Source organism: Nestor notabilis, unplaced genomic scaffold (assembly GCF_000696875.1).
Source record: "Nestor notabilis isolate BGI_N333 unplaced genomic scaffold, ASM69687v1 scaffold6977, whole genome shotgun sequence".
In the NCBI taxonomy this organism is placed as follows: Eukaryota; Metazoa; Chordata; class Aves; order Psittaciformes; family Psittacidae; genus Nestor; species Nestor notabilis.
In genome coordinates this window covers 28,187-51,573 of record NW_009937725.1, presented here as the reverse complement: position 1 = coordinate 51,573, position 23,387 = coordinate 28,187, and the positions used below count along the sequence as shown (strand labels likewise).

The 23,387-nt window shown below is 36.7% G+C and overlaps 1 protein-coding gene across 1 annotated transcript in view; it reads left to right on the top strand.

Annotated features, from left to right (window-relative positions):
• PDE1A (phosphodiesterase 1A, calmodulin-dependent) overlaps positions 1-23,387 on the top strand; it is a 149,724-nt gene that overhangs the window by 111,365 nt on the left and 14,972 nt on the right. The window contains exons 7-13 of the mRNA XM_010018968.1: positions 2,459-2,559; positions 4,378-4,503; positions 10,448-10,549; positions 10,669-10,789; positions 15,094-15,175; positions 16,747-16,867; positions 18,353-18,537. Coding sequence (XP_010017270.1) covers positions 2,459-2,559; positions 4,378-4,503; positions 10,448-10,549; positions 10,669-10,789; positions 15,094-15,175; positions 16,747-16,867; positions 18,353-18,537 — 838 coding nt within the window. The remainder of the gene's footprint in view (positions 1-2,458; positions 2,560-4,377; positions 4,504-10,447; positions 10,550-10,668; positions 10,790-15,093; positions 15,176-16,746; positions 16,868-18,352; positions 18,538-23,387) is intronic.

The following is a 23,387-nucleotide window of genomic DNA, read 5'->3' as shown; positions in this document are numbered from 1 at the left end:
GCATGCAATTCTTGTGCTTACATTGTATCTTAAGGAACTGATATTAACTCCCAAATCTTGCAAAGAATTTCTGTCTTACTTGTTCACTTCTAAAAAATATACTGAACCAAATGTTCCAAAAAGCTGGGTTTTAGAAAATCCTTTTCATTATTCCTGTTGTTCAGATCATATGTTTTGTATCTTTTATAGGCAGCCGTATTTCAGCATTTGGTCAAAGTTTATGCTTTTGCACAAGCCTTTATAGAGATTCCAGTGAAGAATAACACAAATTCAGAGTCAAAGCTAAAGAAATAAAATAATCATTGTATTTACAGAAAGTTTCTGTCTGTCTTAAGAAAGAAGATTCAACCACCTCAGATCAATGTGTTAGAAAGTTACACAGATGGCACACAATCTATTAACCTTCCCAAGAGATTAAATCCCAGATGATAAGACAGAAATATATAACTCAAGCTTGCATTTATGAAGTCTTCATCTTTATAAAGATTTAAAAATCCAAGTCCCAGGGAATACATCTTGTAAAGAACTTTTGAGTCATCGATCATCTTCCCACCATCCCTTTTCTCCTCCCACATACCTGTATTGCTCAAACTAAAGGAAAAATGTCTTTACTGTCAATAAGTGCATTGTGAGACTCCTTTTCTTAATCACTTTTTAATCCATCATTGTCTAAAAAAATAGTTTGAACCAGAGCTCATGAAAAGTTAAATTTTATCTATTTACTTATAAGCAATTTATAATACTGGAAAATATCAATGGAAGAGATCTTTTCTAATAGGTGTCACACCTGCATTGCATAGTATCTTCCAGGAGGGAAGCAGGTTCCAGCTTTTTACAGTCTTACAGACCTTCAGATAGCTGCTTTTCCCTCTGCCTTTGAGAAAAACACTTGTTAACTGTCTCTGACTTCCTTAGAAATTATAGTTCTCTAGTTCTCTGATTTGAATACTGATCTGAATTTCAACCGTACAGCTACAGTCTCTAGAATACTTGCTCTTACGTAGTACCATATGAAGTTTCTGTGTAGCCCATAGATATTGTTTGTAAGGAATGCTTTTCTACTTACAAATGCATCGTCTAGCAACTAGTTTGGTTACTTTAAAAGCCGATAGTTGAAAGACGTCTTAAAGAAAAAGTTTATGTTTAGCTTTAGTTACTAATAACTTCTGGGTTTCTATTCTATTTGGTATGTTGAAAACATTGTGAAAGCAAGGACCGGTCATGGCCTGGTTTCTTGTGACACACAATGCGATGAAGGTCATTGTCTCCATTTTTAGAACTGCTTACAGTACATTCTCATTCCTCTGTTGTGACCTTTTTAAATCTATACTGCTTCACCAACAGCCAGTACTTGTTGTTCCTCAGCAGTTTTCTTTTTTTTTTTGCTGAATGACCTATTTCATTATTCTCACAATACTTATGAATCTTGACTGTTTCCTTTCTTCTTTGAAAGAAATACTACTATTGGCAGCTTTTACTACTTCTGGCAGCTTATACATATTATATCCATTCATACACATGTATGTGCATATATGAGTGAATAAGGATGAGATCATTCTTCAATCCTTTAGTACAGAAGCTTATTCTACTAAAAAAAATCTGAAATATGTGTGGAAGTGCTTGACTGGCATTTGACTTAATCAGTCCTATGACTGCGGGGGTTAATTATAATATTATTTTTCTACCCCCATTTTTAGATGGAGTAAATTTTCTCTTCAAAGATGATTTATCATTCAAGAAATAGAACTCAAAAAATAAAATAACAGAGGTTATTTTAAAAACTGAACACTACAGAAGAGCCTTAGTTAGCAAGAGGTATAAAAGTACACAAAACTCTAGAGTATGCATTATCTTGAATACATGACCTGTATTAACTTTTGTTCTGTGTAACTGTACACTAGCCTTGTACACCCCTTTTTGCATTAGTACAAACTATGATAAAATTTAGAACAGAAAAATCTCCCATGGGCATAATTTTAGTGCTGTGTACACTGGTAAAATATAGTTAATGCTGACGTTGTACCTAGAATTTATTATGAGCCGTATATATTGTTGGCTAAAAGACAAATTATAACCTTAACTTCATATCAAGTTTTTAGATGAAAATGCCATAATTTGGTGAGTGCATGTGGGGGCTAGCAGATTAGATACTTTCTACTCAAAACAGCTACAAGATATACCATACAATTATCTTATTGACTTTTATTTTTCACTGCTGATGCTTGCTTTCCTAGTGACCACAAGGATGTTAATTTGGTCTTAGAAAAATCATAACAGATACAAGGAAGTATTTTACTGTATAATACTGAGATGTTGTGGATGTTTAGTTACCTGGAATAAGACGAGAATAAAGTTTACTTAAATTGAAGGTGATACAAAACGTTTCCAATACTGTAGTGTTTAATCTGAGTTAGGCTATTATAGAAAATATGACTAGGATTTGTTTTTTGTTTACCAGCACTGGCTCACAGAACTGGAAATTTTAGCAATGATCTTTGCAGCTGCCGTCCATGATTATGAACATACTGGGACCACAAACAATTTTCATATTCAGACAAGGTAAGTAAAGCGGTCTATTAAGTGTTGTATGTTCATTGGTCTGAACTGTTTCATACCTCTCAACTGAAATAGCCAGGAAGTAGCCAGGTCATTCCTGATTTTACAGGTTGCTTCCTTGGCCTCTGTACAGTTAATGGACTGCTCACATGAACAAACATAGCGTGGAAAAGCAAGGAGTTAGTGTTTGAAATCATTATATTTTGGAGCTGATATGTCAGGATTCAGTCCATAACATACCTGTGCTCTGAGATGTGCTCTTTAATAATGAACAAATCTAGATCTGCAGCTGAAATAAAGACATAATTCTTTTCTCCCTCAGCATAGTCTGGCTAAAAATATACTTCATTTTATAGTTCCAAGTTTATATTACTTTTCTATTTCTGTCATTAATATTTTGCTCTGGAGTGTTGCAAAAGTGGAAAATTAATTAAGCTGTTAGCCTTTGAATTTTTTTGGGGCATACTTGCAAACAGGTATTTGTTTTGTGATGAGGTACATTCTTCCCTCCTAGTGGAACTTGGCCCTGATGTGGCATCCCAGGGACATGATTTCAGGGCTTCTTTTGCCTGAGAAAAGCTGATTAAATGGCTGTCATAGTCATAGCAGATCTTAGCACTGTTTAAAACTAGCCATAAGTAGCTGTGAGGATCAAAGCGTGCTTCATAAACATACGTGATTGGCAAATCAAAGATTTTCCTATGATTTTAGTGGGATTATGGATGTAAATGTATTTATTTAGGTAGGTTATGATTTGTTCCCTCTAAATAAAGGTTCCAATCCTATTTTCCTTTTATCATACACGAGTGCTTACACTCACGTAACAACAGAACAAGCTCGACAGAACAAGAGATCAACAGAACAAGAGGTCGAATTTACCTTATTAATGTCACAGTAAGCTGCTCTGCTAAATCATCACACCTTTCTTCTAGTACAGACTTTTCAGTTGACCAAACTGAAATGCTTGTGAATACTATTATGAGAACAGAAGTATATCAGAGAGGGGAGACCCAAGGTTGCTTAGCAAGTAAGATCAGGTCTTGAGGAAACAAATTTGCCAAGAATTAATGATGTTTGAAGCTAACTATGATAAATCTATACTGCAGCAAAATTGGTGAAAATCTATATGTATTTTTGGTATTGTAGATTAGACTTTAATTAAGAGGGAAGGGATACTGTTGAGGGTGATAATGTTATGGTAGGGGTCTGGCTTTAGGAAGTATTTGAGTGCAATCAAATTTCATCTTAGCATCTCTTCCATTCCATTGTTATGAGGCTCAAGTTTTGGCTGTTTTTCTGACAAAAGATGGCATCTGTTTAAAACATATGAAATGGAAGGGGTTTTAGTGTTTTATTTTTTACAACTCCTTCTGATTATGGGTGTTGAGGGCCAAAGCACACCTCTCAGAACAGGGGTAGTAACGTCTTAATACCCATGCTAAGTGTGGAGCCCCTTCTGATGGTGAATGAATTGCATTTTAAATGGTTGTATTGCCAAGAAGTACTCGAGTAGCCTAATTAGAGCATTAGTGTTGCTCCACAACCCTGTCTACAGTTAAGAAACTCAAAGGTCTTACAATTTTTTGTCACAGTTATATAAATAAAACATCGCACATTTAAAACTGTGACTTTCTCACAGGTATAATAATAACTTTTTATGCATTTAGAATAGAAACTTTAACAATATTTGATACAATAGGAACAAATAAATATAGTTTAATATATATATTCAATAGTTCTTGTAGAGAACACACAGTCCTGTCTTCTCTAGGGCTGTCATCAGGATGCTACTGCAAATTCTGCCTTTTTTTTTAACACCAGGTCAGATGTTGCAATATTGTACAATGATCGTTCTGTTCTTGAAAATCATCATGTAAGTGCTGCTTATAGACTCATGCAAGAAGAAGAGATGAACATCCTGACAAATTTAACCAAAGACGACTGGCGGTAAGATCTGCTGTGACATTCAAACTTAATTCCAGTATTTAAAAATGATAAAAAGAAACAGGCCTTCCCTCTGGAATCTGTTTTAGGAGTTCAAATTACAGGAAGAAACTTTGGCACTGGAAGGTGTAATGGATATTTAGAGCTTAGGGAAGACACTGTGGTATAAAATAGTACTGTCTGGGAGACACCGTATAATTCCAAGTGAGGTTGTGCATTTATGAGGAACAACATTGGACTGCGTGGACAGTGTCAGGGGAGATAGCTCTTCAGGAAAATCACTGTGCTCGCCTTCTTGAGCTAGGTTACCGCTGTCTAATACTGGTTTAAAACCTCGGTGCAGAGTCACACTCTGCTGCTGGCTTGAGCACTACTGCCTCTGGGATTTCTGCTGTGTAACAGCATGGCAGAGTCACATCTTGCTTAAGCATTGAAAATTGTATTAACTGGAGAGTCAAAAAATAATGAAGTAAAAGTCCAAAAGCACTGCAGAAATTTGCTGGTTTTTTCTTCTCCTTCTTAGTTGTAGTGGAATTCCTGAATAAAATTTGTCCAGCTGAAAGTGTCAGGATCATAGTTGATATGTCAGAAATACCAAGACCTATAAGACCAAAATGAACAGGTGCTAGAGATAAGACTTTCTCCATTATTGAAAATGATATGTTATCTTTGTATATCTTTGATTACTCCATGTAACACTTAAAATATAAGTCTTCTGTGTGTTTCTGTAAAAATAGCTATTATTCAGAGGTCCTAAAAATAACTTAAATAAGTGGATTGTAAATTCAGAGAGAGATGTTGACTTCCAGGAAAGTCTCCCACTGTGAATGATGCCACAGCTGTACTCTGCTTTATTTGTATTTTCACAGAACTATACAATTATGAAGGAATATGTGAACATGAGATCAAATTTTGGTGTTGCATATATTTACAGATGAAGGACTATTTTATATGCTAGATTTATATGATTTTACTTACATACATGATCAGAACACCGCTGTATAAAGTCTTTATTGCATCTAAGTGTGCCAGCCCTTCTGTTTTTCAATTAGGTTTTTTTTCTGTAGCTGCTCCAAAACACTTAATACTAAGGTACTTCTGTTTTTTTACTGACTACAAAGTGAGAGAGGAGGAATAGTTTTTCATTTTCAGAGGATACTCATTTGGATTTATTTATCATAAATTTAGTTCTGTAGAAAGATCTCTGGAAGTATATTGTAAACTTCAGCAGTAATTTTCACATACACCTAGATTTTCATTGCCAGTGTGAGTCAGGCTTGCTCTGTCTGGAACTGGTTTGGGCCTGATAGTTTTGGGGCTGATAGGTCTCTGTGACCCGTTTTTTGTTTGTCCTAGATATTGAGTATGGAGAAAGTGATTGTGCCAGTAAACAGCCATCAGAGGCTAGTATTCTGTCTTTAAAAACCATTGTCATAGAGGGGTGGTGATTTTCAAATCCTCAGACTTTCTGCCTTGAGTATGTTTCTCTGAAGTGGTGATGTTTCATATTGTGTCATACCAGAGAATGCTTCCAGGTAGAAGTAGGCAGATCTTCAGTTGGATTTCAGTTCAGGACTGGATCAAGTATGGCTTGAAGACATTTACATGCTTCTCCAGTCCTGGCTACTTCGTCGGACCACCATAAATGAGTACAGTTTGGGAATCCCTGCAGCAACATGCAGTTGCTCCAGCTGACAGAAATCTGGCTGCCAGCTAGTAGAGTACATCCCAGGCATTCCCTTTTGTTATGTCACTAGGGAAAAGAGTGATAGAATGGAAACTCCTCTGAAAGAAAATATGTGCCAATGGAAAGAGGAGCCTATGGTTTCCAGGTGTGTGATGTTTATACATATTGCTCTGGTGGACTGAAACAGAATAAAGGAAGGACTGTGATAGACTCTCCGTGTTTGTAAAGCACACTCTTCTCTGCATGGATTGCTCAGTCTGGTCTTTCCACAACAGTTTTTTTCAGTCCAGTTATGGACACTTTGCTCTAATTTTTCTTGCATTTCATTTTCTCCATGGTTTCTGGACCTGTGATAAACTACCACGTGCTTTCAGAAGCTGCTCGATCACACATGGTGTGTTTGTGCTTTCTTTTCAGTCTCCTGTCATTGTAACCCAATTAGAATTTCCTGCAGCGTCTTATTTTAGCATGTAAATTTTTTTAGTATAAAGTGGCATCACAGATACAGTCCACTATTATATGCAGCCAATTTGAAGTTGGTGGGATTTGTCAACCAGAGAAAGTAATTTATGGTCTCTTGTTGGAGCTATTCAGTAAAATTTAGAAGAGTCGTATGAATTGACTAATAAGCTCCAGCAACTATATTAGGACACTCAGTTCCGTATTTTGTCTCTTAGCTAGGCAGTTGCAATCTGTACTTTCAAACAAACCAGTAAATTCTGAAGTGCAAGTCTGAGAACTTGCATAACCTGTTGAAGTCTGAGACTTTAATTTAGAGGGTCAGTCATAGGAATGATGGTTTCCTGGTATTCATTTTTAATATCCCAAAATTCCTGTTACCCTGTAGTCAGATACAGTTGTTAACTGGTGCAATGACAGATATGTTAGCCACTTAAAAGAAGCTCTTCAATTTTTAAGTTATTACTAGAGCTAACTTCTTGGGTCTGTACTGAAAATCATGCTGTTAAACTAACAGTTTTGAAGTTTGCACTGAATCAAATTGGCAGTAAATGGAAATGATAATTTGTTCAACTTTTTAATGTACTTCCTGGCACTCATTAATTTCTTGACTACTGTCAGATCTGTTTTCTTGAGTTGCAGCAGTTTCATTTTCTAAAAATTTAACACCACTACCTATTTAAACTGTGGTTCTGCTAATTATTTCAGCAAGATGAAGCAAAATGACTTGGAATGACTTTATAGTATTAAATTTTCTTTTCTACATATTAATGTTAAGAAGATAAATGCACTAATAAACTGTCAGCTTCAATTAAGTTTAAAACATAGGGTTTGGGTCTGAGGAGGAAAACACTGCCAACATTCTGATGATGAGGTCCTTTGTGGATAATGCATGTTACATTCATAGTCATTTCTCACTCTTTTTATCAACTCTGAAAATATATTCCAGACTTTCATATTGTCTTGTTTCTCTCACATAGTGCCCTGTCCGTAAATAACTAAAAAGGGATCTCTTTTTGTTCTCCTTTCTCCTTTGATTTACCAGGTTTCTAGTGTTCTAGCACCCTATGTGTTACGTCAGCAGTTGTAAGTGTACAGATGGTATTAATGCCTCAAACCATTCCAGTCATAAGGCAGACAATGATATATTCCCTGATTGTATTAAAACAGACTCACAAAAATATGCTTTATATACAGTGCATAATGAACAGCTTTTCTTTCACAAATTCCCTCGGGATTCTTCTGTCTGAGGAAAGAAGGATTGCAATGAACCTTATGTCTTCAGTTCTCAACTTGCTTTTGCTCATCTTATCCTGTTCCTGCATTTTTTTTCCTCATTAATTTCCATCAGACTTAACGTCTTTGTCAGTGACAAATCCATGTAAAGCTGGTTTCTGTTTATTGCTTAACTACTTTTCCAGGAAATTCAAGGGCCACTCCTTGTCTTTTGTTTATTACAGCATTATTCATGTAAATTTTTCACATTATCTTCTATCTATTTTTTTTCACAATATCCTATCCATAGGACAGATGGATATGTTAAGGAGGGTTAAGAAAGGGTAACAGTATAGGACATGACAGTTTACTTATGAAAAATGGAGGTTGGATGCTCAAAACCAGTAATCTTCCAATTGTGGGCCCCCAAAACCCACTATACACTGTATGTATGTACGTACAGTTACCACTTCCCATCATATAACTAAAGACAACACCACCTACATATCTCTTTGCTGCAGTATCATAAGCAATGCTAACTATATTATCTCAATGCGTTTAGCTGGGGAGTGCTTAATGAAGTGGGCAGAGATTTCTGTCCAGGAGTTACCTATGAGACCAGCTGAGGTCTCCTTCAATATCAAAGCTGAGATGGTCTTTTTCTCCCTGGGAAACAATTTGGGAATGGTTTAAGTCCAAGAGTAATCTTCTGTGCCATGGTAGTAGACTGAGCATTCATAGCTCTAGTAAAGCTACAAATATAACATTTCCCTGTCAGTTCTCAATTTTCCATCACTCTGTTGCTGATGGATGGGAGTCCTGGCAGGAAAAAAACCTGCAGATTGGAGGTAGGGAGCTTCTCCTTACCTGTTAAGCAGCTTTTTTTAGTGGCCTGAACTCCAGAAGTGTGTGAGGAGAACAGTGTTACATTATTTGATCTTTATTCAGGTGGTGGAGCTAAGAATTAGAGTTTGTCTGCTGCTGCAAAGGTATGAATAAACTGAAAGCAGCATTTAGCTTCTCTGTGTGTCTTGTCAGCTTATTTCTGATTACTCTTTAAAGTTCAGACATGGAAAGTTCCTAGGAAAATCTCCCACAGAATGGGGTAGTGATAATTATTTAAGTCTTAACAAGCAGCAGGGTTTAACAGTGCAGAGGTCTCAGTGTTCATGCAGTGGTAGCTGTTTGTTCCCTCTATTTTCTTTTTTTTTTTCTTTATTAGGTGGGTTTGGCTGTGTCTGAAGGGTACGGTTTCAAAGCAGTGTGGAGGAGGAACAGTTGGGATGCAAATTAATTAATATCTTATTATGAGGTCAGATAAGATAAGGCATTTTCTAAACACAAGTTGCTATGGCTGCATATTATTGAGTAGAAGTGAGAGGATTGAGTTTTTATCCAGTTACATCAAAGCAAATCAGGACTAAATAAACAAAAATCAATGAGGAGTACCAGCTCAACAGCAGTCTTGATAGTTTTATAATAAACGATTCTATCAGCCCTGAAGAAAACTGCAATTTACCTCTTCAAAATATAGTCCTTTGAAAAAACATACTTGTTAAGTAAATTCAAGACATGAACACAATTTGAAATATCAGTGAGAATGACCAAAGTAGGATTCTAATGTTATAAGTGATGCTTGGACATTCTTAAGGTTGGGATTGTGCTCATGAAGTTATATGCTACACAATAAAAGACTTAATGTGGTGAATTGTCCCCAGTATACATATAAGCAACACTTGCACATAAATCCTCCTAGGCCATTTATAAAAACATGTAAATAAAGACCCAGCAGACTCCTACATGGTTTATATACAATCCTCCTACATTAAGGGAAGAATTTCCAAATCAGTAATTACTGTTGACAAAAATCAATGTATATTCATGTACAATCAGAATTAATACACTTTCTTACATGATTCATGTTTTACTATTTTCATATTCATTTAATAGAAAGCTGATTGACAAGCCAGCATCTCTGATCATAACACCAAGATATAGATAAATTATAAATCCCAAACTTGTTCCGATTTATGAAATAAGCATTAAGGTATTTTTGACATGAAGGGTAGTTTGTCATAATGTTCATATATTGGTGTAATGTTGATAGAGTTTCAGAAGTAATACCTTTTGCTCTTCTGAGTTTTCCACAGCCTTCTTCATACGTTTAGCATTATGCCTGCTCTGTACTAATATGAGGGCAGTAATAAAAGGCACAAAAATACCCTCTTGTGTGGTGGTAACACCAACGGTGTTTTTGAATACTGCTGGAAAAACAAGGAAAGACTTATAACGGATGACAGACCTGCATGTAATTTTAGTTTATACACTAGAAAAGACGAATTACAAAACAGTGTGACTCTGAAATAATTATTGCAGAGTGCATTTTCTGAAGTACATTGTTTTCACAGAATCACTTTAGGATACAACGTTTAAGTTGTTAATAATTTATTTAAATGCTTTTTAAAATGTAATAAACCCTGTGATGTTGTTTAAAAAGTTATAAATTAACAAGTACTGCTTAAACAAATGTACCATACATAGAATAAATGAATTGTAATCAGTTATTTTGCTTTTAATTATTCTTAGGGAATTGCGTAGCTTGGTCATTGAGATGGTCTTGTCTACAGATATGTCAGGTCATTTCCAACAAATTAAGACGATGCGACATACTTTACAGCAGACAGAGGGGTAAGTTATTTTCCGTTCTGTTCCTTATCTAGAGTCTTTCAATGAGCTCATGTACAAGAAAAGAATTTAAATAGTTGCTTTTGTTTTGAGATAATTGGAGCATGTCCTTGAATTGACAGGGTAGACAAAGCCAAAGCCATGTCTTTGATTCTACATGCAGCAGACATAAGCCATCCAGCAAAATCCTGGGAACTGCACTACCGGTGGACCATGGCCCTGATGGAAGAATTTTTTCGACAGGTGCCATTTTTAAAATCCTTTAATAAATCTAGTTCAAGAAGCAATGGTTACGCAATTAAATCTTTTCATAAGTCTGCCAGCAAGGATGCTGTTGGTTGTGATTGACAAGCATAGTCAGTAGTATATATTCTATACTCTTCACACATACTACTGACATTAATTCAATTTGTATGTGCATGCATAAGATTAAATTGTTATGGTTCTATATCTATTTCAGCTGATACCAGGATTCTGAGTTGTACGGGTTTTTTTTCTTTCAGTTATAATATAACTTGTCAAGCTGTTTTCATTCTGTAGACAGAGATTTATATATGCTTTCAGTTAAAAAGAAGCACTAGCATGAGGGACTTGAAAATAGGAAGAATTAATTTCCAGCAAAGAAGGCAAAAAGTTGTCTCCATTTCATATTTCAGAAAGCCATCCTATTTCTTTTCCTTGCCAGTACTTGCCATGCATATGCCACATAGATCTGAAGATTTTGCTTTCATAACAGCCTAATTCAAAGCCAGAGGGTGGATAGTATCATCCAGATAATGCTGTGTCCATATACCCTAAAACAAAAATGAAGACACACCTTTGTGAAAGTGTTCATTTCTGTGATATACTGAATTCAAAGAGGAAGCCCACTAGATGCTGGTGTCACTGTTGCCGTTTTTTTACTCACTTCAGCAGGTGAAAAAACCCACATCTCTCCAAAGCAATGCTCTCCAGCTAATGAGTATTTGTGCCCATGCACATTTTGAACATAACAGTTACTGAATATAATTGATAATCCAAATTCAGTTTAAGTATTACCCAGTTTCTACAGTTAAAAATGGTTTAAAAATGGTTAATACAGATAATGGAACAGTGTATGTCTTGCTCAAGTTGACTGTATTTTGCTATATGCTCTCATTTTCAAATCAGATGCGGGAAAGGTGTCAGAAAATAAAAAAGTCAGTATGTCAGTATGGGGTTATCAGGCCTATCTGCATGAGAAGGTTCTTGCTTGGTTCCTAGAGGTCCTTTATAAGAATTCTCAGCAGGGAGCATCAGAACATCCTTGACTCTGGGCTTTGCGCAGAGGAGACAGATTAGAGACCTGGTGCCTTAGTGTAAATAATGAATGGACTGAGTTTTGTGGAAATACTGAGTAGAGTCATGAGTTCGTGTTTGCTTCTGTAAATGGAAATTATGAGGATTTTGTACTTGAGAGGAAAAAGGAGGAGCAGATTACCACAGATATATATTAGAAAAGGTCAGGAATGACCAACTGTAAAAACATTTTAGACACAGAGAGACAGACTAGACAGAGCCCATGGGACAGTGAGGCAATGTGTCCAGTCTAGTGGATATAGCACTAGCAATAAACAGTATCACACTGGTCATTGAGTGCATATGATCAGCTGATGTTTTAGTTATTACTTTATCCTTTTATTAGAAGAAGTAACTGGATCCCAAATAAGCTGCTCAAACACTTGAGAAGACATTCAACAGTAGAATCAAATCACCATGTATGTATGTCTTCAGCTTAGCAATACAAATGTGAAAGTATTTCAGGCTGTAGAGGAGTGTGCAAGGAACTGAATCCCTCTTTATAGATACTACTAAGAACAGTGTGTGTGGAGTAGTTCCAACACATGTAAAGTGCGATCCAGTAACTGTACATATGTAAATGCACTGAGCAGTGCAGACACAGTGGGTGTCCTGCTTCCTATATGTGCTGGCTTGATTGTGCATCCTCTGGTCTGCTGATATGAGTGTGTGGTAGAAATCTCTGCAATTTCCAAATCTGTGTCAACCAAGATGAAGTAGTCCAGATGTATACAAAATCATAGAATCATAGAATAGTTAGGGTTTAAAAGGACCTTAAGATCATCTAGTTCCAACCCCCCTGCCATGGACAGGGACACTTCACACTAATTCCTCCTTTTCTTTAAAGATAGTAATTCAACAATTTCTACTGCTATACAGGGAAAAGCATCAGAGTCTGAAACTGATGATGCAAAACCATTGCTTTAACAGCCAGCTTTCTAAGTAGTGTGCACCAGTGGAAAATGAACATTCACCTAGACAAAAATCTTAGTTAACTACAGCTAACAGTTGTGCCAGTTGAATATGTGCCAGTTGAAAAAAACCAAACAATGCATTAAGCTTAAAAGCAACAACTACAAAAGGTGTGTTATAATGCCAAGAAAAATGTGAGCTACTTGTTTAAAATAGAAATACACCCACCCGTCTCAAAACCTTAAAATAAAGAAATGCACAGTTCAAGACACTCAAAGAAGTATCACAGCTTCTTTAGCATTCTGCTTTTAGTGTGAATAGATCCAAAAGCACAAAAAGAGAATTTGTCCAGAGAGTTCAGCACCTGGGAAAATATCTTTTTTTACTTACTGATCTTTATCTTTATTAATGATCAATTTAAATATCAGTGCTCTGTCCATTATTACAATTACAATAGATTTAGACTTATATGACATTTAAGTATTAATTATGTATTATATTAATAGCAAAGTAATTCATAATTGGGTTAAAGAGCTGCTTGAAAACAGAAAAAAAAAATCAAACTGATTCTTAGAATCATAGAATCATAGAATAGTTAGGGTTGGAAAGGACCTTAAGATCATCTAGTTCCAACCCCCCTGCCATGAGCAGGGACACCACACACTAAACTATGTCGCCCAAGGCTCTGTCCAACCTGGCCTTGAACACCGCCAGGGTTGGAGCATTCGCAACTTCCTTGGGCAACCTATTCCAGCGCCTCACCACCCTCACTGTGAAGAACTTCTTCCTTATATCTAATCTAAAGTTCCCCTGTTTAAGTTTAAAGCCATTATTCTTGTGCCAAATCTTCTCTTTTTAAATACCTGGTTAAGGGAAGATTAGAAAATTAATATTGCTTTAGAAATCCTTTATTCAACAATGGCTGAAATCATTAGATCTACCCCAGTTTATATTATATCACAATCTGGCTCCTACATTTACATGGAGATAGCTCTAGCACTGCTCCTAGTAGTAGGTATTCATGTGTTCATCTACACCCTGAAATCAAATTATCAACACTTAGGTGTAAAATTTAAAGGTCATAGTGATAAAATTCTCCATTTCCACATGAAACACAGTCTGTGAGCTACGTCTGTTCCTGTGGCTGAAGTGCGTTTATTGGTATTACAGTTTTAAACTTTCCCCAAATCTAGTTCAATGACACATGATAAAAAGGCTAAAGAATGTTGATACGGCCCCCTTCATGAATCAGCTTCTCATGAGATCTTTGGGAAAATGATATAATCATGTACTGCTCCCCACTGAATAGGCATGAAACAGCAGTGTCCATGTCTGATGTAGTATGTTGATTCATTTTACTTGAAAGGCGAAGTTTTCCTATATCTGTAATGTCAGTGCTTCTGGGGACTAGGTTTCTCCAGCAACACAAATTATAGTCTCCTTTGAAAGATGTCTCTTCAGGTTTTTTTATAGAATCATAGAATAGTTTGGGTTGGAAGGGAACTGCAAAGGTCATCTAGTCCAGCCCTCCTGCAATGAGAAGTATTTGAGCCACTAAGACTTTCTTCTTGAGCTTTACCAAGTTGGTTGCTGACTTGCATGTCTAACATGCTGAAAATGGAGATTAACACCCCCTGGTCTGTTAAGACTGTTATGACAAAACCTTCTTTTAATGTGTTAGGTGTGAAATATTTTCAGAAGTAGGTTGTACAAATCATCGTTGTAATGAAATTGAGCTTGTGCTTTTCTGTGGCTTCAGCAAAAGAAACACATGCCTACTAGTGAGAATGAGTTCAAGTCATGTCATGCCCTTGACCTGTGTGAATCTATTGAAGAAATTTTACATGTTGGATAAACCAATGTGATAAAAAGAAATGTTTAGCATTTGGCCTATGATTACAAACATGTCTAAGTATCTCCAATCCCATTACATCTGGGGTCAACAGTACTAACCTGTGAATACCGATGGACTTCATATACGTTAAATCTCATCAGTACATGCCTTGTTCTGGAGGAGAACTTGATTGCAATAAGTTCCTTAAGATAAAAATTGCCAAATGTAAGTTAGAATTTGACCTTAACTTTTCCTGAAAATTTAAAGATAAAACATCAGGGGTTTGGGTTTGGTTTGTTTTTTTTTTTTTGGGGGGGGGGAGCAGTGTTTGGGTTGTTTGTTTTTTTGCCTGTGGCTTGTTTTTATTTAGGAATATAAGTGAACAAAGTAATCTGTTGAATAAATGCTGGAATGTTCCGATTCCTTTGTCTCTCTGTCCCTCTGTCAAATATATAGTTGTAATATTAAACATTGTTGTTTGCAGGGAGACAAGGAGGCTGCTTTAGGTCTTCAATTTTCCCCACTCTGTGACCGCAAGTCTACTTTGGTTGCTCAGTCCCAAATAGGTAATGACAAGTGTTTTTCTTTTTCTTGTATGTGTAGGAGCATGTAAAATCATGTGGACATTTCCTATACCCATTTTGAATTGCAGATGTTCCAAATGCCATTATATAGAAGGTATTTCTTTGCACCTATTTACCAAATTCATATGCTTTTACAGCAGAAATGTGCTGGTTTCAAAAGTACATGAAGTAATTTCAGCATATGTGATGCCAAGGAAGGGTCAGAGAGGGATTAACCAAAGTACTGGACATGAGAACAATGTTTACTGTACACACTTTAGGGTTTGGTAGATCGTGTCCTCAGACAGATTAACTCTTGCTCAAGAACTCACAGGTCTGTCTCTACTATAATCTGAAAGCTGGGTACCATTTTGTAGATGAATCTCAGCGCTAATTAATACATCAGATATCTGGACTGCAGTTAAGACTGTCAGTGTGGCAGAGTCAGCTACAGAGGTTCAAGCCTTCCTGGGTTGACAAGAACCATTGCATTGTGTTTCTGTCAGTCCTAATTGCATTTTGGTGAAAAGTGGCCCAACTTCAGCTTCCCATTTTCAGAAATGTGTTTCTTGGTTCTCTCTATCACCATTTTCATCAGCAATAATAAGGAAGTAAAACTGGTAAAGATCACCAGGGCTAGTTACAAGGACGTACACTAGAAGCATACTGAGTAAAGCAGTAGATCCTACCAACAGCTGTACTTTTTACATGAGTGAACAGAGTACTTAAGCATTCTATAGGTGACAGTGTCTTACACTTGAATTGAAGCATGTCATCCTGTCTGATCTTGTCACTCAAAATGTCCTTTATTCCATTTCACTGGGACTTGAAAGGCAATGTGCTTGAGCATCCTATCATACCTGTGGCAGGAGGGAAGCTGGATCCTAGGCTGAAGCACTGTTGCTCACCTTTGTGCTGTGTTGTATGGTTAGAGTATGAAGACATCTGGAAACCCATTGCTAGCTCGTGTTTTAGCATTTTTATTTTTTTTCTGTTAAGTGCTCAGCAGAGAATAATGCTTCATTCTCTCACTGTGTCATTCCATACCTTGATGAGCACTTTAAAATGTAAAAGACATTGTTCGGAGCTGACATCTCAGAACTGTGGGATGAATGCTGTCTTCTAAGGATATTACTTGTTCTCTTCACTGATTTGACAGAACACTCCTACACACTGTGAAATAACACTTTACCTCCACAGAATAACAAACAGCAATTTGAAATATTAACTCCTTGGCAAGAAGCTCCGAATAGCAAAAAGAGACAGTATGACTTACAGCCCCCTGACTCAATGGTAGATTCCCTTCTATTCATTCTAAATGGTAGGTGTGTTCTGCAGTGCATAAAACTTACAAGGAAAAGGAATCAAAAGTTATAATTATTAATACCTACTTATATTTATACAGCTTCAAGTATTTTTGTTTTTACTTGTGCTTTTTTCTTCAAGATTATACTACTGGTATCTAGTATATTGAATCAGGACTACAGTCAGAAAATCAGCTTGATATCAAGTATTTTTTAGAATTGAGAGCTGTGGAAATGTAAAATCTGTTTTTCTTTCTTTTTCTTCTTTAGGTTTCATTGATTTCATTGTAGAACCAACATTTTCTCTTCTTACTGACTCGATGGAGAAAATTGTTATGCCTCTTATAGAGGAAGCATCAAAATCTGAAAGTCCTGCACTTGGGGCACCCAGGTATGAATGCACTGCTTAGTTATTGAATTAATAGAAATTAACATAATAATGTCATTCTCAGAATTACTGCAATTATTTAAACAGTTGGAAAAGTAACTTAAACAGCTGTACAGTATTGCCACCATGTGGCTTTATATTGTATTTGCAGTACGCTATTACTCCATTGACTGCGGACAGTCATGCATATAAAGAAACAAAAGCACAATAACAAGCAGAATACACATGTATAACATATAAAGTTGATTTTCTACAGCATATCTAATAACAGTTTTTTCCTTTGACTCTAAACCTTGCAGTAGATTATTGGAGTTTCTGGTTCTCTTATCTTGATCCATTTTCAGTATAATTTTAACTGACAGTTCCAAAAGTCATTCTTTCTCAGAGACAATTGAAAGTGGAGGTGGTGAAGGTGGTTTCAGGGGAGGGTTTCTGTTTCTTACTCTGCTGTAGGTCACTTTTCTTCTTCGCCTTTCCATATTAGTATTATTTGATATATACACTTGAGACAAAACGGATTCCACTTATATTCCACTTGAGACATCTAAATACAGTGAGGTGTGGTAGGGAGTGTGGTTGCCCATCAAGCTCTTGATTTCTGTATCATTATAGAAGTTGTCTATAAAACAAATTAGCTGTGACAGACATTGTTATCTGAGTGACTCCATGTTGAAAGCATTGTTCAGTAAGCAGGTGCTCTTACAGATACTACCTCTGTTACCACATTTATTTCATTTTAAAACTGTAATTTGAGCTTTCATTGAAGCTACTAATATGATAACTCTTAAGGGAAATTTTTCATTTGTGGTGCATTAGTTAGAGCTTAACAGTAAAATGATGAACCTAACTTTTCTGATCATGAGTTTACGTGTATTTTGGTTACTAGAAGTAAGTAGAAGTTACAGAAGTAGACATTTATGACAGGGTTCTTAGTGGTTTGGGGAAAAGTGCTAAACTAAGGCATTATTGCTAACAGATTTGTTTACCTACTGTCTTCTTCACAAATGAGTGATTAGCAGCTGCAAATGACTAATAGCTCTAGGCTTCATTTTCAGTTGATGTTTATGACTGAGTGGTAGATGAACAAAGGCTTATGATCCTTCCTCAGGTGAGGTGCAGGATAAAGGAATTATTTTCAGATGTCTTTCCTGTGAGCCCCAAAGATACCATTCACTGTTCAAAATCATAGCGAAGAAGCTAAATAGCTATATAAATATTCTTTCAAGAAACAACGTACAAGTAATGTATTTTCAGCTGTCACTTTTTTTTTCAAGAATTCCCTGGAAAAAGGTTGTTAAGAATCGGTCCCAGGTTACAACTTCATGAGCTGAAGAAATGTCTTGTATCTCAGGCACTCTTTGGTGAAAACTATTATTTCAAGTTACTGATTGCATGTAGGCCCTAAGGAATTTTTTTCAAATTAGCTGTTTGTGTACTATTAAAATTACCTGACAGTGTTAATAATTTAGGGGTTTTTCCCTTCTGCAGCCAAAATAGTTTGGGAGCAGTAAGCAATGCTGAAGCACAAAGACGACCCGGTTTTAAAAGTACAAGTGATGGAGGGACTCACACAGAAAATTCTCTAGCAACTGTAGACCTAACAAGCTTTAAGGCCAACTTGATGAAGATCATACAAGCAAACAAAGAAAGATGGAAAGAATTAGCAGTAGAAGGTATGATATACTAAGGTGGAAAGTTTTTATGGGTTACTCCCTAACCTTCCATTACTTTCATTTTTTAATTTCCTTCAACCTACAAAAATACATAGTTGTCTTGTATTCATATATTTTATGTCTTAATGTTTGTTTAGATGGTCCTGTTTTGTTCTCCCAGGAGGTGTACAGAGATGCAGGTGGTCAGGTGATGAGAGGAAATCTTATACCCAGTACGATAAGGCTTTGGGCTGCTCAGCTTACCTTTAGTGGTCTGGTTTAGAAATGTGCATTCTTGCACATGTAATCATAACTCATACTGACATCTGCTTTAAATGCCAAAAGCAACAATTCAAAGTAATGTGTGCTGCCACATTTCTTAAGAAACGTAAAAGTTGTGCTTTGCTATTAGAAATGCTATCTGTTCCCAACTGTATGGAACAAAATTCAGTATTGCAGGCTTCTTGGGACTATGCTGCAGGCAGTTATTTAAATGACCCAATGGATCTAGAGATTTAGGTATTCACAGCATGTATTAGACCCAAGCAAGGCAAAAAGTGATTCTTCATTTGGTGGTTGATAGTTAATAAAGCAAACCTGCATCAAGCATCTTAGTTCATAAGCCATACCTGAAAATTTTCTCGAGTTAGTTTTCTGAGTGAAATGATTCATGTTAATTGTTGAAAGCAGTTTATAACCTTGATCCACATTAAGTGAATGCCATTTGGGAATATTTTGTCCACAGTCTGTGTTGCTTCCAAGTAAGCACCTGGAATATTTCAGTATACTGTTTCACTGCTGGGACTGGTCTTGCTGTACATGATCTGATAATGACTTCAGGAAATGGTATCCTGGAACCCAGTGCTAGCCCTATCTTTCATCTGTCATCCAAAGCAGCATTGTTTTCCTCAAAGAGGTGTCAGACAAGACAGAAAACCACTGCTGAGCTGCACTAAATTCTAATTTAGTGCTAAATTGCAAATGGGTATTCTCTTTAGGAGAACATTAAGTAAAAACAAGCTTCCACACATCTATTGTGGCAATGATTTGACTATTAGGTAGAAGAGAAAGCTGAGGAGATTTAACTAATATTGTCTCTTCATGAGCAGCTTTACGTTGTTTGCCTCTTTTGGTATGTTCAGCTGATACTGACTGGTCAAAAAGACAAAGCTACTAATTTGAGATCATCAGTATTAATAGCAGACATTGGGTGCCGAAGACCACTTAGCTACAGCCTGCAGGAATCAAGCAGCCCTAGGCTACCTACATGTAAGGTCATTCAATATGGAAAATTGGAGAACTTGTTATCTGGGAGTCTGCCATTTGCAGTTACATGTAACTAAAGTGTTTGATTTTGGTACATCAGCTTTTTGGTATATTGTTTTGGAGGTGTACAGTGCTATCAAAGAGATAATTTCTTGGTTACAGTGTTCCATAAATTACTGATACATACAGGCCAGTTTTACTGGGCTGTTGACAGCCTTCGAAAACAAAGCTTCTCACAGCAAGAGATTTAAGAATTCTTCTGATTAAATGATTGTTTCTCTATGCAGTCAATATTAATGTGAGGACCAGCAAGATCCAGGAAGCTCTGGGCAAGCTTTCTACTTTGAAAAGCAGAGCTGATAATGTTCAAGACTCTACGGACTTTGTTGAGATTGTTGTCCATATTCTAGGATGCTCTTCTTTTCTTCCATCAACTTGGCTAATAAAGTGTGTCTAAGTATTTCCTGAACAGAGTTATGGAATTGTGGTAGAATGTACATTAGGAAAATTGCTGGGTAAGTGAAAATAGCTGGTTGAGGCCAGAGTGTGATGGCCAATATCAGCTCTGTGTGATTATGGTTAAATCTGTTTTACAAAACCTCTGTGAGAGCAAGAAAGAGATATATAGAAGAAAGAGATTTATAGAAAATTGTGCCCACAAAAAGACTACTTGCAGCAACATCTGCAGTTGATGAGCATGACATGAAGACCTTCAAGGTGTCTGATTAGCATCTAGAGGAACCTTGCGAATAGTGCAAATACTTTTGAGTACAGGTTTTTATTTTGGTAATACAGATATAGTAAGGAGTTGGGGTTTGGTTTAGTTTCATTTTTTTTGGCGGGGGGTGGTGGATATTATATACATTTTGTGAAAGTTAAGATATTTTCCATTCATCTGGAATGGAATGTGTGGGTACTTAGTCCATATGTGGGCACTAAGGGCTGCTGGAAAAGAGGTTTTCACTAAGTGAATGTAGCCCTAGATACAGCACTGAGGTAACACAAGTTCCTTTTCACGTAATGGAAGAAGGAGTCTTCCCAAGCTGGTCCATATGAACAGTATATCTGCTCTCAAGTTGCACCCTGCAAATGTTGAAAATCCTTAATCAGAATGTGCAAAATTAACCTTTAGTAAATAATGAAAAATATTAAAATACATTCCCTTTCCACTCGGAATTCCCTTCAGTTTGCACTTAAGTTTTACTAAGCTTGTAAGGGAATATCCTGAGACCTTGAACTTCAGATTGTTTTTTCCTTACTGTCTGGATTTCATGCTACCTTGTCTAACTCTATTGCCTGATGAAAAGTCTTCAAGTTGCGCTGGACATATGTATGTACTTGTGTTTTATTTGTATGTTAGTAGGAGCACATACTGAGGGAAGAAATATCAGGGGTAAATCACTGCCAGGTGAAAAGACTGTTGTTATTGCTGTCATTGTTCCTAGCTAGATAATTTACAACAAGCTGCAAAGACCTGAATTCCCTGACAAAGTCATGTATGTGAGGACAGCGTGCCATGGTAGTAAGTAAGCTGACTGTTAGTGTAGATCTCCAAACATACTTCCTGATCTGACTATGACAAACAGTACTTGTGCTGTTAACAATCTGCATTCTTGGCAGTGGGCTCTGCAAACATTGTTCCCAGATTAGTTAACATGCTCAGGAACAGTTGTCTCTATCCAAACGTAGTAATAGAGATACACAAATAATATAAAAAGGAAACTAGCAACAACCCGTATAATTTGCTGGTCATGATTCAAACTTGTTCCAGCTTCTCACCTCTTCAGGATAAGGCTACTCGCTTAGCACTGGTTGGGAGGCAGGGCTGAAGAAGACGATCTGATTCCTATGCCCGGACAGTCCAGAGCAAGAAAAACAAGACACACTGACAGTGTTGTTGACAGGGCAGCTTTCCTGGAGGTGCTGGTGGTATCCCTCCCTGGAAAGATAGTTGTTGTTGAGACTTGGTTCAGAGCAAGCAGCTTGTGCAAGGAACAGTATGCTTTATTTTGGAAAGGCCTGTGTTAGTAAGGAAAGCATTTATCCACCTAGACAGCTTCCTTAACAGAAGGCTCACTAAATAAGATGGTTCCATTTTGCTAAAAAGGCCATGTCTTGTATAATTGATGCAGAGGAGCTCAGTGCTCTATAGCCTAAGGGTTCTCAACCTTTCACCACTGGAGAATTAGAAGAATGTTTCTCAGGCTTTTCAGGGAATGCTGTTAACAGGGAATTACCATAATGATCAAACATCTGGGATTCTAATTTGAAAGCCTTGATGTTTAATTAATATTCCAAACCCCTAATCTGTCTTTGTTCAACTCAACACAGTGATAAAGAGACAATTCCATCCTGTGCTGCTGCTATTTGCAATTGTGGTAGTTGTAGCAAATAGACAGTAAAGATGCTCAGATGAGTCTGAGAGGTTCTTCCATTAGAGAAAACATTTGCTAAATGGATTTTAAGGTCTGGAAATTATTGACCTACTGAGAAGGCTTGTAAGAAACACATAACTTGTTGGGACAGATTTAAATATCATATAAGATCCTTCATGATGCAATTCTTAGAACACACAGAAATTGAAACACAATGATTAATATTTTAAAAATACAATGTTTATTTCTTATGCCTACAATGTGTATTCCTTCATGCTTATTTTGTATAAAAATGTTCTAAAGTTTTACTAATCAAGTCAATCATTGATTGTCAAGCTCAGGTACTCTTAACAGAGCAAAAGGGTATGCACTAGTAATCATGCTTACCCTCTATTCAGCAGATGTCATTGTAAATAAAAAAGTACAGGGATAAATAAGTATCATTATCTTTGCTTTATAGTTGAGCAAAAAAAGGCACAGACAGCTTACATCACTCACCTCATGTTGTGTAATAATATGAGGGAATACAGCACGCAGTCAAATGGGCCTATGACTGAAGCATGCTAACATTGTTCATCTTCAGGATAATACAAGAGCAGTGTTACTTGTTGTTCATCTTCAGGATAATACAAGAGCAGTGTTACTTGTTGTTGTTCATCTTCAGGATAATACAAGAGCAGTGTTGCTTGTTGTACTCATTTTATGGTTGTGTAACTCTTATGAAGAATTAACTGTTAGACGATGTGACCAAAGGTTGCATTATTTGTGTGGAAAATGATCACTGGCAAACCTTGTCCTCAAGACCTTTGGCAGTGCACTGGGCTGCATGGCTCAAAGGTGGTATGTCTGACTGCGTCAGAATGGGGTGAAAAAAAGGTGAGGGTGAACGAGGCTCTCGCACTGTTCTGTGTTTAATTTTGATAATGATAATAACATGAAAAAAATGCCAACTATTGCATCTTTGGAGTAGAGATCAGTTTTATTTTTATTTCCCCTGTGGGCAGCAACTTTGAATAACAAATGCCTCTTCTGAAAGACCTCTGCATGGTACCTGCAGGCCCCCTTCAGGCACTTTCAGTCCTGCATACTTCCAGTCACAATAACCACAGGGTTCGGTTCCATTTTGTCTGGAAGATTTTCTCTGCAGACTCACTAATAAGAAGAGAGTAACATCTGCTGAAATGCAAAAATCTGAGAGCGATGAGCTGATAGCATGTTAATGTGATTTAG